This window comes from Emydura macquarii, unplaced genomic scaffold (genome assembly GCF_026122565.2).
Source record: "Emydura macquarii macquarii isolate MOO-44397 ecotype Brisbane River unplaced genomic scaffold, CSIRO-AGI_Emac_v2 contig_2369, whole genome shotgun sequence".
NCBI classification, from domain to species: domain Eukaryota; kingdom Metazoa; phylum Chordata; order Testudines; family Chelidae; genus Emydura; species Emydura macquarii.
Window position 1 is genome coordinate 3,135,732 of NW_027132506.1, and position 18,293 is coordinate 3,154,024.

General features: G+C 60.2%; 2 protein-coding genes across 2 annotated transcripts in view; one reads left to right on the forward strand and one right to left on the reverse strand.

Annotated features, from left to right (window-relative positions):
- RNF123 (ring finger protein 123) overlaps positions 1-18,293 on the reverse strand; it is a 107,280-nt gene that overhangs the window by 17,008 nt on the left and 71,979 nt on the right. The gene's annotated exons all lie outside the window — the stretch shown is intronic.
- AMIGO3 (adhesion molecule with Ig like domain 3) lies at positions 6,028-8,685 on the forward strand. Its single transcript, XM_067561245.1, has one exon. It carries the CDS (start codon positions 6,028-6,030, stop codon positions 7,558-7,560), a length of 1,533 nt encoding a protein of 510 aa, XP_067417346.1. The 3' UTR covers positions 7,561-8,685.

The following is an 18,293-nucleotide window of genomic DNA, read 5'->3' on the forward strand; positions in this document are numbered from 1 at the left end:
GGCACATGATGCATGCGCGCTGCCCTCGGTGGAATGCGGTAGGGAGCGTCACTGGAAGAAGCGCCCAGTGCAGTGACTAACCAGAAGAGAGGGAGGCCGCCTGCTGCGCTCCACTAACAGGTAGCGAGATCCTGGCCTTGTGCCCTGCAGCAAGGGGCCAGAGGCACAGGCACAGCGCCCTCAACGCCTGTCTGCACAGTGCCCCGCTCCCACTGGAGGGCCCTGCAGAGAACCCTGCTGCCTCCTCCCGCTTTGGAAAGAGCAGAGACTGTGCCGGTGCTCACAGCCTGGGCCAGCTGGTTGGCATCACAGCTGGCCGTTGTAGGGAGAGCAACGGCAGATCCTTGTCGCCTGGGGCCCGGGGTGGTTCTGCTTAGCACAGGCCAGCTCTCCTACCAGCTTGTTCAGGGTGAGCATCCCGACACTGCGCTGATGGTTAGCATCACAGCAACACAACTACGGCTAGGACTCAAAGCCTGGGCACCAGAGTGCAGTGGACTGTCACTTCCGATCTCTGCCCGGGGTGCGGGGTCCCAGGCTGGAAGGGCACACACAATAATGGAGCCTGGCCCCAGTGCCTCCCCCAAGAGCTGGCACGGTGTGCTTGGGGGGTGGTGCCAGCAACAGGAGCCTAGCATTATCACACCCCACTCCCTGGTCTCTGGTGCCTGCGCAGGCTAGGCAACATGCCTGGGACCAGAAGCCAAATGACAACCCCACAGGTGGTCTACTGGGGGGAAGTGCCCTTGTCAACGCACAGCGGGGTAGAGCACACTCTGGTGAGAGGGACCCAGAGGAACCGTCCATGGCACTGGTGCTGCTTGCAATGGCTCTGGCGTCGGGACGTTCTCTCAGAGCGTCTAGCCGACAAAGGGTCTGTGGTGATAACTACAAATGTACCCAACTGTGAGCTCAGCCGAGAGGTAAAAGTTCATCGTGTCACATCACCGGTCACAAAGATGCTGATGGGAAACGGTCCAAAAGGGAGACAGACAGACAGAATTAGTTCTACGGATACAGGCCTCCTCATCTACCTCAAAGAGTGTGTTAAGATCACACCTTGGAACCAGAAATCAGTGAGCAAACGTTGGCGTGTCAGACCCTAGGCCAAACTGGTGGACAAAATAACAAGGGGATGGGTGGAAAAACGTGGGGAGAAAAATGGGCTACCACCATCTCCTGGGATACTGTGGCTTTGTCAGCAATCCCCTGAGAGGTCTCCTGGCCAAACCCGGCCAGAGAGAGGGACCCAAGTGCCATCACCAACTCCACTGGCTCCCGCTGAATCCCAGCCACCCCAGCGATAAAACAGGATTAGGCTGCACCGGCGACAGCTCCAGTCCAGCTCAACTCACTGCTTAGTTTTTCCCAAAGTCCAGTTAGTTCCATCTCTGATCTCACTGTCGGGCCAGGGGACATTCCTTCTACAGCCTCTCTCCAGCCAAAGGGAACGGGGGTAGGTTCGCTACAACAAAAGCCTGACTTAGTACTTGACATTTCAAGTGCTAGAACTGGTTTGCCATCTGTTCTGTATGTTCAGTACAAGGCTAAAGGGTGTTTACCCTGGGACTATGCAGGCTGAGGTCTCTGGATACCAGCCCCCAGGTCTTGTTTAATACAGTGTAATGTTGGGAAGGCCTGGGTCACATTAGCACTTTCAGCCCATATGTTCCATATAAATGAATACAAGAGGTCAGTGCTTCACGTTAGGCTGCGTCTCCTCCCTGCAAACACAAGCAGACCACTGGATCACAGCGTCTAAGCAAACACAGAGCCATCAGCCCTCTGCAGCCACCTGGCACGAGCCAGCTACCGACCCTGCAGCCAGGAAGCTGAGAGCAGGCCTGCAGGAGGCAGCTGTCCTGGGACAGAGAGAGCAGCTAGTTTCAGAAGTGGTTCCAGGTGTGCCCCATTCCCTGCAATCCCTCTGCAGTTCCTACTCCCCCCCAGCAGCTCAGATGGGGAGGGCTCGAGGTTTAACCTGCCCCCTGTCCAAAAAGGCTGCCCTTCCCCACACGGATCCGCTGCTCCTGCAGACGCTCACTGCAGCCCCTCAGTCCCGTCTCTGCCAGCCGCCGGAATCAATAGGGCAGCAGCAGAGGCCGGTGACGTCAAGCTGCGAACGCTGGCAGCCTCCAGCTGGGTCTCCTGGAGGAACTTGCAGAAAGTCTCTGCAGCAGGCAGCAGCTAATGGGCCTAGTTCAGCTCCACTCCACAGACATAAGGCAGCCAGGCTCCGGGTGGCAGCGAGCCAGGGAATGCCAGCTGGGCTGGATGGGTCCCAGTTTGTTTTCATGGGGTGGGGGGCGGATTGCCCAGAGCGAGGGGAGCCTGCTCCCCCAAGAGACATAGGCTGCTGAGCCAGGAACACGGCCACGCTGCCACCAGGGCAGCTCCCCGAGGCCTGGCTAGCCAGTCACTGGCCTGGTGGGTGGGCAGGCGCTGAGGTAGTGTAAGGGGAACCTTTTAAAGCACTTTGTGGGAATGGACTTTGACCCAGAGCGGCACCAATGCCCCCACTGCCTGCAACCCCCGGCCCCCATGAGCCCAGCCAATGCCCCAGGAACGAGTGTCCCAATCCCCCAGCACCTGCCTCTGGTCTCCGGCAGAGCCGCCCGTGGGATGGGACCTGCCAGTGGGCTCAGGTATGACAGGCTGCCCCCCTGTGAGCCCAGCACCAAGGACCTGGTTCCCTTCGCCTGGGTACTGGAGCCCATGTGTGGGGTGGCTGTGCTGCTCCTCGGCATGTGACCAGTGGGGACGGTTCTTGCCCCACAGCCAGGCAGGCCGTGTGCACTGAGCAAACGCTTTCCCTGGGGCCAGGGACGAGGGGGAGCTGGGCAGGAGAGCTGCAGAGCCTCCTCGTGAGTGCTGAAATGCAATGCTGTCTGGCAGGGCAGAAGCTCAAGGTCACATCACAGAGACACCGACACCTCCTCTGGGCCTGGCGTCTGGGCACCGAGCTCTCTGCAGCAGACTCTCATGCCCAGCTTTCTCCCCTTGGCTGGCTGATCGGAGCCCAAGTCCAGGTCAGTCTGATCACCAGCACAGCCCTGCTGGGGGTTCTGCTACGGCCGCCCCGCCCAGGGACTCAGGAAATAAGGAAAATGGGGCAGGGGGCTAGTAACCAGCTGCCCAGCCTGCATGTGCGACCTCTGCTGGGTGGCCACTGGTAGCCTGAGAGCACAGCAGCAGCAATGCCCGCTCGGGGGAGGCCCGTCCACAGGGAGGGGGCTGAGGGCAGCCAGCCTCGGTAGACCCAGCTCTTCAGGGTTGGGCAGTGGGAAGGATCAGGCCCCCCTTGCCCGCCGTGGAGCTACAGAGCCACCCTTGGCTCATGGGTCCACGTGGCCCCAGACCACACATGCTCAGTTCACAGGCAGCCCCATGCCCTCTGCCCCAGCTGGCTCCTGGCATGCTCCTCTGTCAGGTTGCATGTGAGAATGTCAGGGCTGGCACGACAGGAGCCTGCAACGAGGCAAACTCTTGCCCTTTGCGGGTCTGTTCCCAGAGGGCAGAGGAGGTGATGCTTGTTGTGATGGACTGGAGGGAATAGCTGAAGGGATCACTGCACGGAGGCACAATCTATCTGGTGAGAAGAGCAGGCGCTGCAGAAGACGATGCTCTTGGGCAGGCCCCAGGTGGGAAGAATCCCTCACCTTCCAGTGCCAGCCCACACCAGTATCCTGCCTGCCCTGGGAGCCCTCTGCCTGCCCTGGGCCCAGAGCCTCCAGCCAGACTGCCCACTGGCCTTGGAGCCTTCTGGCCTTGTGCCTCGTGGCCGAGTTCCTTCAGCCCCCTGGCCCTGGAGGCTCTAGGGAAAGACCCAGCTCCGCCCTCATCGCAAGGAATGACATCGCCTTCCCCCGCGGCTGGACAGGGGAAGGGGCCCTAGCACCCAGGAGAAGAGGGGACTACGTCCCTAGCTGATCTCACAGCCCTCACACACGGGAGCAGCAGCCAGATTAGCCATTCGCTGTCCTAACGGAAAGCCATCACCCAGCTTCGGTTTCCACTCCTCTCCCATACGGCAGCCCAGTGGTCAGTAATTACACTCCTGCACTCAGCGTGCTCCACTGCTCTCCCCTGCCCCAGGCAGGGCTCTGCTCACCACCAGTGCCCGGCACAGCCAGGCAGGCTGCAGAGGGGCTTACATGTGGCACCCTGCGGCCCATCCCCCCACATGCAGCCACCCCACAATGACCTGCCTTGCTTCATGCCATTCACCATGCCCCCAGACTGGGAACCGGGGAGTGCTCCTAGGCCTAGCCGCAGTCACAGTCCTGACTCTGCACCAGCACCTCCAGCACAGACTGTGAGATCACACACTGGCTGACAGTGCCAATCGTCCGCAACGGGGCGCCAGGCCAGGCGAGGCCGGGCAGCACTGAAGGACAAGTTCTTCTCCCACCCCTAGCCTAGGGCCAGCGAAAGAAGCGACACAGAACAGAGCAGGGGGTGGGAAATTTAAAAGGCCATGAGCCACACTGGTCTCATCAACGCTTGAGCTCTATCATCCGCAAATTCAGGTCTACTTCTCCCCTCCCCCACCTCAGACACGCCAACCTGCTTCAGTTCTCTCTGCAGGCACAAGGCGAAGGCCCTGCCCACGGCCCAGGACCAGCCCCACAGCAGGAACAACCAGAACGGGGATTTCAGGATGAACAAGTGGCTTGGCGTTCATGCTTTTCTGAATGCAGCAGTGAGGGCTGTTCTGAGAACCAGGGCTAGAGCCGGCACAGACCAGGGGTCAAGGCTGTTCGGAGCAATGGGGTAGAGGGGGAAGAACACACAATGCAGGAGGCTGATCTGTGATCACCAAGCTGATTCAAAGGCCAGAGGCCCCAGGGGCTGCCAGGAATTGCCAGAGGCCTCTGCCGGTCTGAGCCCTGCCCAGGAGCACTCAGACACGCAACATGCTGCTATGCTGAGGGGAAACAGCTCCCAAGCTCTGCTCCTCTGTCCCTGTGGAGGGTGCAGCACAGAGCGGCCATCAGGTCTGCCAGAGGACAGCACTCCCTGGTGCTGGCTGGGGCCTCCATCACCACATCAAAGGGACGGGCAGCTGGCCTGCACGCACCATGCTGGAGACATCCCTGGAGTGCCAGATACCAAGGAAAGCTAACGCTCATCATTCAGCAGTCAGTCTGCAGCGTTGTCTGGCACGTGGGCCTCACACTAGAGACACAGGTGGACTAGAGGACGAGGCACAGGGCTGGAGTCTAGTCCCAAGCCCAGCGCAGACTGAGACATCTTTGGCAAGTCATGCTTCACATCTGTGCCTCAGTTTCCCCATCAGTGAAATCCCCTGCCAGGGTGATAGCAGAGCACTGGACTGGAAGTCCTGTCCTGTTCCTAGCTCTGCTGCTGGCCTGCTGCACCCTTGGGCTTGCACCCTGGGGAGTGTGTGTGCGTCCCCCCGCTCTGTCTGCGCAGCGCCTGGCGCGTCGGGCCTAGCACGCCCAGCAAGAAGCAGGAGTCCTCTGGAGCTGGCGAATGCCCGGTTCTGCAGGGCAGGGCTGTGGCTGCTGGGCCAGGGCCAGAAGCTGGGGCTGCCCCCCCCCCCCCGGGCCCGGCAATACATCTTGGGGCGAGCTGCGGCCATCAGCCTTGGCTCACTCAGACGGGCCCGGCGCACCGCCCCTAGCGGCGCGAAGCGGGAACAACAGGCCATTCACAAATTTCCTCCGCCCCTCCCCCGCCGCACGGGCCAATCGGCTGCCCCTGCCCGCCAGGCTCCGCCCCCGCGGTGGCCGGGCGGCGGCGGCAGAGCAGAGCGCGGCGCGGCACAGCAGCGGGCGGGCAGCGCTCACATCCCGGCCGGGCAGGTGCTGCCCCCAAGGCGAGCGCGGACTCGGGGCGGCGGCAGGGCAGGAGCCGGGCGGGCCGGGGCCAGGCTGGCCCGAGCCGAAGCGGGCAGGACGCAGCGGGGCCGCTCGGCTTTAGCTCCGCTCCTGGCCGGGCTGCCCCGGCCCGGCCCCAGCCGCTCGCTCCCTGCAGCCCTGGGCGCACGCCCCTCGCCGCACGATGAACACGCAGGCCCCGGCCGCGGTTCTCTGGAGACGCCTGGGGACGCTGCTGCTGCTCCTAGAGCTGGGCGCTCCAGGGCCCCTCTTCAGCAGCCCGGCCGTGCCCCGCCGCTGCCCCCTGGTCTGCATCTGCACCTCCGACCTGCTCAGCTGTGCCAAGCAAGGGCTCCAGCAGGTGCCCGACCCGCTGCCTGCCACGGCCGCCAGCCTGGATCTCAGTCACAATGCCCTCGTCCAGCTCCACAGCCGCTGGCTGGCCACCCTGCCGCGCCTGCAGGCCCTGCGCCTCAGCCACAATCACATCGCCGACCTCTCGCCCCGGGCCTTCCACAATGCCACGCGCCTGCGGCACCTGGACCTGTCCTCCAATGCCCTGCGCGCCGTCAAGCAGCACTACTTCGAAGCCCTGCTCGGTCTGGAGGAACTCCTGCTCTACAACAACAGGATCCTACAGGTGGATGAAAAAGCCTTCCTCCCGCTCCGCAGCCTGCAGAAGGTCTACCTCAGTTGGAATAACCTCACCCAGTTCCCCTTTAGCTCCATGCAGGGGCTCAGCCACCCGAACCTGACCACCCTGGACCTCTCCACCAATAACCTGCGCAGCATCCCCGTCGAGGAGGTGGCTGCCTTGCCGGCGTACGTCAGGAACGGCTTGTATCTGCACAACAACCCCGTGCACTGCGACTGCTCGCTTTACCAGCTCTTCAAGCAGTGGCAGCAACGCCACCTCAGCTCGGTGCAGGACTTCCTAGAGGAGCACACGTGTACAGCCTTCGACAACATGGCACACGCCTTAGTGCGATTCCTCAAGTACAACAAGATTTTTGAGAACTGCTCCTCGAGCCAGGGGGCCCCCGGCGCCCCGGAAGTGCACGCCGCAGCGCTCGTAGGGGAGACGCTGCTAATCAGCTGCAACACGAGCGCGCGTGACCCGTCTGCCACCTACATGTGGATCTCACCCCGCAACGAGCCCCTCATGCCCCCTGGCAATGGTAACCGAACGCTTGAGGTTTATCGCAATGGGAGCCTGAAGATCACAGCAGCCAAACCGTGGCACTCGGGCGTGTACCTGTGCATGGCTATCGGCAAGCACCATCAGCTCAACAAGATGCATGAGATCAACGTGACCATCCACTACCCCAAGCTGGAGGGGGAGTCCTTCAATACCGGCCTCACAACTCTCTTAGGGTGCGTGGTGAGCCTCGTGCTGGTCCTCATGTACTTGTACCTCACGCCCTGCCGCTGCTTCCAGTGCTGCAAGAAGCCCGCCGCTCCTAGCACGCCCCATGAATGCAGCGCCCAATCCTCCATCTTGAGCACCACCCCCCCAGCCACAGATGGGCCCAGCCGCAAGATCAGCACCAACAAGCATGTGGTGTTCCTTGAGCCCATCAAGGAAGTGCAGAACGGTAAGATCAGGCTGGCTGCCAGCGAGGACTTCCCCGACGCCCAGAATCCCAAGCTCCTGCAGCTCAAGACAGACTCAGAATCCATCAGTTCCGTCTTCTCGGATACTCCTATCATGTCCTAGGAGGTAGGAGGGCTGGGGAGCAGAAAAGGGTCAGGGTCTCCCAGAAGGAGACTTTGGTGTGTAAGGGGTCGCTAGAAGCCACCCCAGGGGAGGGAGCTAGGGGCATCATGCTGAGACGTGAGCTGCTGTGCAGGAAGAGCTGGGTTCTCTTGTATTTATTATTCCTAGGAGGAGGATTCTGATGCACCCGTACCAGTCTCCAGCTACTTCCAGGCTGCACTGCCCCATTTTAAACACCCAGAGAGCAGAGCAGAGTAGAGCAGCCCCCATGACACAGTCTGACAGGCTCAACCCCTCCTATTCACTGGAGTTAAATGCAGGCAGGTCACCTCAACGCCAAAGCTAGTTTTTAGGAGCTCAAATGCTCTTTAAGGCTCCCCAGTGACTGCATCCTGTTCTGCCACAGACAGGCAATATGGTGCAGCAGCGGGTTCTCCTCACTTTAGATTGTTGGCAACGGAACAGGGACAATTTCTTCTGCTTACTGTCCAGTGGCTGACTCGAGAAGCCCACGGGGTAACTCGGGGCTCTCCTGAGCAGGCTGTCTGGCTAGGATTGCAGCTTTGACCTTCAGGAGGACACACTATAGATTTGTGTCTACATAACGTCCTAGCGATGGCACCCTTCTGCCTCCGCTAACCCCCGCCCTCCCGTTCACCTGTGTAACACTGAAACAGGGAAACATACATGGCTCAGGCTGTGTCTACACTACCACTTCTGCTAATGTAATTTATGTCACTCAAGATTGTGAAACAATACACCCACCCATGAGTGACATAAGTTATTGACAAACGCTGGTGTGGACAACGCTATGTCGGCAGGAGAGCTTCTCCAGCTGAATAGCCACTGCCGCTCGTTGGGGGGGTTAATTATGCCGGTGGGAGAGCTCTCCTATCAGCATAGAACAGCTACACGGGAGACCTCACTGTACGCTCTGGTGTAGACATGGCCTAAGCCCTCCACTTCCAGCCAACCCTGGACTTCCTTGACTAGTGCACTGAGGGTTCAGTGCTCTCCAGGGCACGCCTGAGCCTGACTTGATGAGCACGTGCCCTCCGGACATGTGCGGAAAGCAGCGGAAGCACTAGAGACTGTCAGCTAGACTGTTGCTTGAACTAGCTTAGTGTCCGCTTTAAGCCACCCGGCCGGCCCGGTGCACTGGGCTCGTCTCATGAGAGCGCTCAGGCAGCTTGTGTCTCCAGCAGCAGCACCTGCATGGCTACAGCAGAACTCGGCTAACAGGAGCAGCAAAGGGTACGGGATTTGCCCCGCAGGGTGAGAGCAGCGTGCTCCAGCACACAGGGGAAAGGAGGACGTTCTCCGTACAACTAACCCACTGCCAGCTCCTTCAGCCAGCTGGCCCTAGATTTAGGTAAGTGTTGCCTAGCTTGTGTGTGTGAATCACTGGGATCCTCACTAGACAAAGCCATTCAGCCAAGTAAACTGCAATTACTCGCACAGGCAGCTGTGAGCAGTGGCATTCAGGAATGTAATGGATGATGATTGCACCGAGCGGAAGACCCAACCCTGCTCAGCACTCCCCCTGGAGCAGAGAAGGATCAGTTCTGACAGCACCGTCACCTCCCCGGGCTCTTTCTCCTTGAGAAGGGCAGATCTGCTGATGAGTGGGACTAAAACCCTCTCGCTTTCCTGGCCCATCAATGCTCCTCTTACACTGGAATAAAAAAGCCTATTTTTTTAACCTCAGGTTGGGTCTAAGAGTCTCTTTGCCCTGGCATGGGGCAGGGAATAGAGCCACCTCAGCTTGTCCCCTCTCCAGCCCAGGGCCACTGCCCACGCTCCTTCCTAGCAGAGGAGCTGGGCAGGTCAAGCCTTGCTCCCGGACAGCAGCCTCGGCATGTGGCCAGGTGGCGCCAGGTTTGCCTCCAAGCTGGGGGGCTTCAGTGGGCAAAGCCGGAGCTGTCAGAAAAGGAGCCGGCTGTGAGAGCCGCGCACGGCCAGGCGCCGGCCAGGTAAACAGTACAGCCCTGCGGAGCAGGCAGGAGCAGGGGCAGCAGGGGAACGGCCATTCTAGGAGTGCCCCGGTTGGCTGGTCAGTTCCACAGAGCAGGCTCCACAAGCCGTCTGTCCATGGCATTGGGCACCCAGGGGTTCAGCCAGCTGCACTAAATGCCCGGGCAGAGGTGCCACAGCCTGGCACAGCTAGCGGGATGTGAACCACACACCTGTCTGTGACTCAGCCTGTGCTGGCTGCAGGCACCTGCTGGCCGCCCAGCTGAGAAGCTGCAGCACAAGGTGGCTGGTCCCGGCGGAGAGTGTGGGGTCAGCCCGGCCTTGGGACGCAGAAGGGACTCCCACTGCCTGGAAAGCCACGCATGGCTCACCCCTTGGTAGCTCTGGGCAGGCTGGAGCAGCACAGGCGCTGGAAGTGGGGCGGGGATAGCTCTGCGCCACGGGCGTGATGGGGTGAGGGATCAGCACCCGGGCTGGCACGTTCAACCAGCTCCGCTACTGAACACCAGTGCCAGCACTCAGGCAGCTCTGCGCCCCACCCTCGCCAGCTGTGATCTGGTGCCCAGCCGCCAGGGCAGGTGCCAGGCATCCCCACAGCAGCTGGGCTGGAGCTCCGGGACTCGCACCGAGGAGAGGCAGGAGCATGCCTGAGGCGGGGTGCTCAGCCCTGGACACGGGACGCACACAAGGGTGGGGGAGGTACACATCGCAGCCCCCTACGTCTGGGAGTGGGGATACAGCCCCAGTTCAGCCAGCCCCTGTGTCTGTAGGAGGGAAGCTCTGATCCCACAGCACCCAGGGAACCTGCCAGGGGGTGAGGGGCTGCCCCAAGCCTGTGCCCCGGTTCTCAGCCCGACAGGTCCTGCTGGGCTCAGCTGGGAGTTAGGATGCTACAGAGCCCAGAGGGTGCTGCCAATGGGGCAAGGCTGAGGGATGGATCTCTCCCCAGGAGCCCCTCTCTGGGGCTGCCAGAAGCAGAGGGCGACAGGGAGCTCTAGGGGTGTCTCCGCCCACAAACCCTGCTGGTGGGAACTCGAGGCGCTCTTGGGGGGAAGTGCCAATGTCAACCCTGCCTCCGCACCATGCCTGGACCCTCCTGCCATTGGCACTGAGCGCACCCTGGTGAGGGGCCCAGGGGGTTCCTTGGGGCTATGGGGACATGGTCCTGCCCCCCAGCAATCTCTGCCCCAGCCCCAGGAGAGCAGATGGGTCCCTGGGGAGCTACAAACACAATCCAACACAATCCAATCTGTGCCCCCATCCCTCCCCAGTGCACCCAAAGCCCCTCCTGCCCTGCATACACAGGCAGGCACGGGCTTGGGGCCGAGACACTGGCACCCCCTGCTGGTGCCCCGCCAATTTCCCCCACAGCAGCCTGTGGGCCATAGGGCCAGTTCAACTCCCCCTCCCACCTGCTGCAGAGCGCTCTGGCACTGGTTTCCCGTGCCTCGCTGCCAGCCCTGTATGGGGATTACTCCAGCCCCCCCTTTCCCAGAGTGCAGCCTGCAGGCAGCGAGAGCTCATCTGCACGGCTTCCAGAGCGAGCCCAGCACCCGGCCCGCTCACGCTTGGGAAGTGCATCTCCAGGGACCTCGCTCTGGAGTTTACGTTCACAGCCTGCCTCAGGCCAGGTCAACGGCCTCAAGCCGCTGTCCCTGGCTGGGTGCGAGATGCACCATCCTGCTGTGCTGCTCTGAGCATTGTGTCCAGCATGGGACGGAGCCAGTGACGGCTCCACGTGCCTCCATGCCTGCTGCCCGCGCCCCAGGGCCTTGCCTGGTCTCATCAGCGTCCTCCGAGCACACACAGCTGGCAGCGGTGTGGACATGCCGACGTGCCTGAATGCGAGTCTCGGTGCCAGCGCGCTCCCCTTCGCAGCAAGGCAATGGCCAAGCACACAGCAGGCCTCACCCCCACTCCAGCCAGAGCTGGGAAAAAGAGCAGGCCCAGCCACAGCACGGCGGAAGGGCGCGCATAGGAGCTAACGGCTGTGCACAGACGCCTCCACACCTGGCTTACAGGTGCCCCACATGGAGACCATGAGGAGCACCTCCCCTCACACGAACAGAGCATCAACCCCTGCCCCAGCTCAGCTCAAAGCTCTTGGCCTGTGATGCCGGGTTCCCCTGTGGCACGGGCCGGCACTGGGGGCTGAGCTGGCTCCCCCTGCCGCTGATAGACCCTGATCACACTGGGATCCAGCAGGAGAGATGCTAGTATCACCCTCCCAGAGGGGCAATTATTATTCATCATGAACTCGCCCCCATGGGCACTCATCCAGGAGATGGGCCATGCCATGATCACGTCTGGGAAGCCCTGGTCTGAGCGGCGCCCAGCCATCCTGAGAGCTGGAGTGCGGGAAGCCGGCTGGGCACGTGCACCATCATACAGAACATCTAAGGCCAGGGCTAAATCTTCCCAGGGCACCCCTGGGGCACAAGGGAGGTGGCCATGCTAACCAGACCACCCCAGAGAATGGCCAGAGAAGTGAACATGATTTGTTTGGGAAAAGTCAACACAGCTTTTGTAAAGGGAAAATCACACCTCACCAGTCTATTAGAATTCTCTGACGGTGTCAACAAGCACATGGACAAGGGTGACTCAGTGGATATAGCACATTTTCAGAAAGCCTTTGACAAAATCCCTCACCAAAGGCGCATAAGCCAAGTAAGCTGTCATGGGATAAGAGGGAAGGTCCTCTCCTGGATCAGTAACTGATTAAAAGATAGGAAACAAGGGGTAGGAATAAATGATCAGTTGCAGACCGTCTGTCCTACAGTAGCATCGCTGCCATAATGGCCTGGGGCCCAGCTTCCCTAGTGCAGTAAAGTGCAAGAATAGTGCCACTCACACAACCCCCTGGCTCAGCACGTTGGAAGAATGGGACCCCAGCCAGGCTCTCCTCCAGCAGGAGCTGGACCTTAATGGGCTCCCGCTCGCTGCCTAGGCCAGGCTGTGTTTGCACAAGGCAGCGCACACAGAGAGATAGCGCTCCTATAGTGGCATGTGTCATGTGGCTTAGTCCCAGCCTGTCGGACAATCAGCATCCCCACCATGAAAGCCAATTTCTCTCACCCCTTTTAAAAATAAAAGTGGCGCAACTGCCTCAGTTCTACCCCTCTGCTCAGACACCTGGCCCGGGCTGCCTCTCTCCTGCCTGAGCAGATGCCATCTTGCCAGTGCCCCGGGAGCCGGCTCCTGCCTCATTCCGATGCAAGCTACTAGTTTGCTGGGCGAGCCCCACTTGTTCTTGCTGTGAGAAGAGCAGCTCTGCCCCCCAATCAAACCCACTCACGTGGGTCCAGACCCTGCGGCTGCCTCTCATGACTCACACCGTGTGGCTGCTGGCCCATGGCACGCCCATCCAGGAGAGAACTGGACAGCTTCTAAATTTTTCTCAATTTAGTGTATTTCTGTGCTAATGGGAAGAGTTCAACATTACCTAGAACCAAGCACAGGGCAGAGGCACACCGGGCGAGTGCTACAAATCCTGGCCCAGCGCTGCAGTCCCTGCTATCCCAGCCTGGGCTCCCCCAGTGCCCCTCAATCCCAACTCGCAGCCCCTGCTGAGCAGCAAAACACTGTGCTGCATTCGACATCCAGGAAGGATTACACAGAAACCAAACTCAGCTTCCCTCGGGATTTCAATCAAACTGCAATCCACGGCTCCAAAGTGCTAACAATGGCCTGGCCAGCAAAGGCAGAGGGGTGACACACTGGGACTCATGCCACAAGCCAAACGAGCCCCCGAGGCTAGGACACCACTAATTAGATCCGTCCCTTTCTGCCTCCCATCCTCCAGGAAGCACTTGGGAGGGATAAGGAGCACCCAGAGACTGTGCAGGGCTTTCCAATGAGCAGCAGGACAGGCTGTGGTAGGGCTGAGATTCACCACAGTTCTCACCGGCATCGACTGCAGGTTATTCAGCACTGCAGTGTTTCTCTCTTGAGCTCACTCTGTTCAGAGGCTGTGGATTTAGCTCTGAAATAGGATGACGTGCAGATTATCTCACTGTCTCCTGGCCTGGGAAACACTCCCTGTTGGCTCCAGGGCACTGGCTTGTCACCAAACAGGCTCGCCCCACCAGAGGAGGGCTGTAATGAGACACCTGGTTGCCTCCTGCCCGTGGAAATGCGTTGCCGGGGTAATTGGGCTGCTCCCTGAGGCTACACTCAGCCACGGGCTGTCACCTGGCTTGGGGCTCCTGCCCGCAAAAGGCTCTGAACTCTGCTCTCACTTGGCCCCTGCCAGCTAAGGGCACGTCAGGCAGAGAAGCTCAGACAGCTTCTGTGAAATGGGAGAGTGCCAGCCCGGGCATCTCCCCCGCAGATGGGAAAGTGCAGGGTTTTATGGGCTGAGCGACCGGCAAACAAAATCCCACAGAGATGGAAGAGCTCCGTGAGGCTGCCTGCCAGGGACCCCTTGGGGCCTAGCCAGGACTCACCCAGCCATAAGTGCCCCAAGCAACAGGCTCCAGTCCCAGCCCTGGGGAACATTTTCAGGTGAGGAACTTGCCCTGATATTTTTAGGAGCAGGGACTGCCAGATGGGATCAGAGCCAAGGTCCATCCCGCCCAGTCTCCTGTCTGCAACTGCCCAGCACCAGGTGCTTCAGAGGAAGGTGTACGAACCCGCAGGAGCAGACTGGGGAGAATCTCCTCCAAAGAAGTTCTCATCCCGATCTCAAATAGCTGAGGACTGCTTAAGCCCTGATGTCGGAGGGCTGCCTCCCTTCCACTGCTCCCGTTGGCACTCATTGTGACAGTTCAGGACCTTCTGCTCACCTGTATCTATGTCCAATTCTCTAGTGAGTCTTGTCAAGTTCTTGGCCTCAACAACTTCCAGCAGCAGGGAATTCCACAGGTCAGATACACATTGTGGGAACAAGTGGTTCCTGGGATCAGGTTTTGAATTTAATTTAATTTAATGTCCCCTTGTTCATGAGTTAGGTGATGGGGACAAGATCTCCCTCAGACCAGTCAGTACTTGACAGACTATCCTGTCCTGTTTTATTCATCTCTTCTCTAAGGTAACAATCCCAATCTCCTCAACCTCTCTTCACAGGAGAGTTTCTCCAGGCCTGGGGTCTTTCCAATCGCCCGTCTCCGAACCCCTCTAATGCTGCAATATCCTTCCAGGGAAGGGGGGAGGGTTGCAACGCTGCACACAGGTGCCAGACGAGGCTGCACCAGAATTAAACTATTCTTCGCCCCTTCCTTATGCAGCTGAAGTCTGCTCTTGTGACTGCAGCTGCCCATTGAGCAGAGGTCTCCATGGCACCGTGGCTAGCGGCACCCAGCTGAGTGACAGAGTTAACCCCTCCAGTGTACGGGGCTGTGCAGGCAGCATGTCGAGTATCGTTTGCCATCGCGCTGCCCATCCCGGGGATTGTTTCGATCTCTCTGGATCTGACTCACAAAGAACTGGGTCACCTCCAAGTTTAGCCTCCTCACTGCTCCCCGCTTTCCAGATCTAGAACAGACCCACACGGCTCTCACGGGTAACCAGCCCCTTCTGTAACCAATACCCTCCGGGGATTTCCCTGAGTGCGTCAGCCGGACGGGGGCGCATGTGCCATAGCCAAGAGAGTGGGTTCCAGGCTCACGTCCTAGGATCTGCCCTCGACTCCCTCCTTGCTTCCGGGGCCCAGAGATGAAGGAATGCAGCGTTCCAGGTACGCGGTCAGTCACACGGCAGGGGGTTGCAGCCTCCCCGCAGGGCCGCCTCAGCAGAGTAGTGGGTCACAGTCACTGCGTGTTGCTGGCTGCCCTACTGCCTGGCAGGTTCCTGTGAGACCTGCTGGTCACTGCCCACAAGGGCGTTCCCGGCTGCCTAGCCAACGTCTGCTGCCAGGTTTAACCCAGACATGCACTGTTTGCGGGGGTGGGGGGAGGCACCAGCCCCACAGCTCGGAATCTCACCAGCTCTTTGGCTGATGCCTGCCCTCCAAGCGTTGGCAGTGCCCGAGGTCTGGGTTGCTGGTCTCCCTCTTTCTGACGGTCAGTGAGGGAGGAAGAGGACCCAAGAAGGGGCCCGGTGCAGTTCCCCAGCTTGGAAGCCTTGCTCATTTCCACATCAAAACTGCTTGGCTCATACAGACGCCAGCCCACAGTCTCGCCCTGGCTGCCGAGAGTCGAGGCCCCTTCTGGAGGCCCCCCTGGGCCCCTGGTTACCCCGTAACCCCAGGCTCTTCACGCTGCCCTCCTGGACTTTGCATGGCTGTGACTGCGGACACAAAGGAAGACCTTTCCCCTCCTGGCTGACAGGTCCAGCAAGCCGAGTGGGGCAGGAGCTGTAGGCGTGGGGGCGGGGAGGTGCCCCGGGAGCTCACTCCCTGATCACAGGACCGAGCCCCTTCCAAGGGCAGAGCTGCCTCCAAACCCCAGCAACAAGAAGGCGCGCTGTCAAGCCGGGGAGAGCAAAGCCTGTTTGCAAACCAGGGAAGGCCACTGAGCAATGACCTTGCGCTGAACGCTTGGCACGGTCATGCTCAGGACTGTGTGACTGGTGCGGAGACAGGATATAATTAGACTGGTGTGTACATCTCTGAGTCCTTGAGAGAAGGAGCAGAGTGAGTCTGGCTGCAGGGCGGAGCGGGCCAGCCAGCTGGGGCTCTGCTCTCTGCAAAGCCAGGGACCAGCCTGCTCCACGTGCACAGAGGGAAAGTGGGATGCGCGGGACAGGGCATGTGGGCTCCCGGCAGGGACAAGGCAGAAGGCATTCGGGGAGAATGCACATGCGTTTACGGACGAAGCCAAGCAGATCCTAGCTAGCCCGAGTGGCCCACCTGCACCCGCATTTCAGGACGTGGGCTGGGCTCTCACAGCAGGAGCAGACATACCCAGAGCCTGCAGGACATGTTCAACCTGCCCCACGGCCCGGGGCATTCTTAGCCTAGAAGGGGCAGAGGGTGTCCCGCCTGCTTCCCTTCCCTGGACAGGGGCTGAACGCTGGAGGGTGGATCTGGCCGGGAGCCTGCAATGCTGGGGCACAGCGCAGTCTGAGAGGAGGCAACAGCTGTGGTTGTCACGACACTCCGCAACCCCAGGCCAGCAAAATCATTCACCAGGATCCTTCCCCCAGAGGAAGGGGGCCTGGGGAGGTAGAGGACTTGCCAACCGCCTTCTCCACGGTAAGCTCCAGGCCCGGTGATTTCAGGTGTGCACCTAGTTCAGGGGCCACTGGTGTGAGCCTCCGCTCACAGGCGCCTGCGTCACTTCCTAGCACCACAGCCTGGGACTCCTTCCCGTACTGCCATGGGGCAGAAGTAGGGCACTGGGGGGCCGCTGCCAGCTACGTATAGGATCTCCAGAGCCCCTAGGTGTCCCTCCAGCCCTGCCTGCCTCACACACAGCCAGCGCGAGCCCTCTTCCACCCAGAACGCACCCCCGGGAGAGCTGGCCCTGCCTCGCAGCACTTCTAACCAGGATGGGGACTGGAGAGAAGGGGTCAAGCCAGGGCCCCTGGCTGATGTGGGGAAGGCAAGTGCCAGGCCTCACCTGCCCAGGTGAGCTCATTCTGCACATGCCCCATGCTGGCACAACGCACCATGGGGCAGTAATCCTGCTAACACTTCTCCGCACAGGCTTCAGCAGGAAAAGAGCCTGCTTGCCCTTCCCGCGATCAGCCTCAGAGCTGACCCCATGCAAGGAACATGGTGGGAGAGTCCCTGAGCCCAGCAGCGCACATGGGATCTAGGAGGCACCTCAGCACCCTGGCACCGAGCAGCCGCCAGCCCAGACCCACTGAGGGAGGCAGAAGGTTGCACGTGAAAATGTCGAGGGTCACATGGCTCTGCTCCACGGTTTCCTTGGAGCTGAGCTATGGGAACAGGGTGTCAAGGCTTTGGGATCCCAGAAGGGCATAGCTGTTCTTCTGACTCACTGGGCCACCAGAGCAGGCAGGTCCATGAACTCCTGCTCAGCCGCACACAGGAGTAAGTCTCTGCTGGGACACCCTAAAAATGGCCAGCTCAGAGAGGCAGGAAGCGCAGTGGGGAGGGGACTAACCTGGGATGCCCGAGACCCAGGTTCCAATCCCTACTCTGCCACCGGCTCCCTGCATGGCTCAGCGAGTCACTCACTCTGGCCGTCGGCTGCCATCTGCAGAGGGGAGATAGGAGCCCTTCCCTGCCCAGCGAGGCTGGGGTGACACGTCGGAGCTGGAGTGGCTCCCAGAAGCTATGGTGATGAAGGTCACGTAAGCACCTGACAACGCTGGTGCTAGAGGGCTACAATGGACATAGCCCTGCCTGTGGGCCAGACTGCCTCCAGGAAGAATAAAGGCAACACCCCAGACAGCAGCGCACTGGAGACTAGCTAGCAGGCTAGGCAGCTAGCCACTCACCGCTGCCCCGGAGCAGGGTGTATGGAGCCACGGGAGGCACTGCGGCAGGAGAACAGCAGGGCTAGCTCTGCGCTCAGAGGAGCATGCCGGCTGCTGGGCAGATCAAGGAAGTGGAAAGAGTCTCAGCTCATAGACTGTAAGGTCAGAAGGGACCAATCTGATCATCTAGTCTGACCTCCTGCACAACGCAGGCCACAGAACCTCACCCACCCACTCCTGTCATAGACCCCGAACCTATGACTGAGTTACTGAAGTCCTCAAATCATGGTTTAAAATCTTTAAGGTACAGAGAATCCACCAGCAAGTGACCCATGTCCCATGCTGCAGAGGAAGGCGAAAAACCCCCCAGGGCCCCTGCCAATCTGCCCTAGGGGAAAATTCCTTCCCGTCCCGAAATATGGCGATCAGCTAAA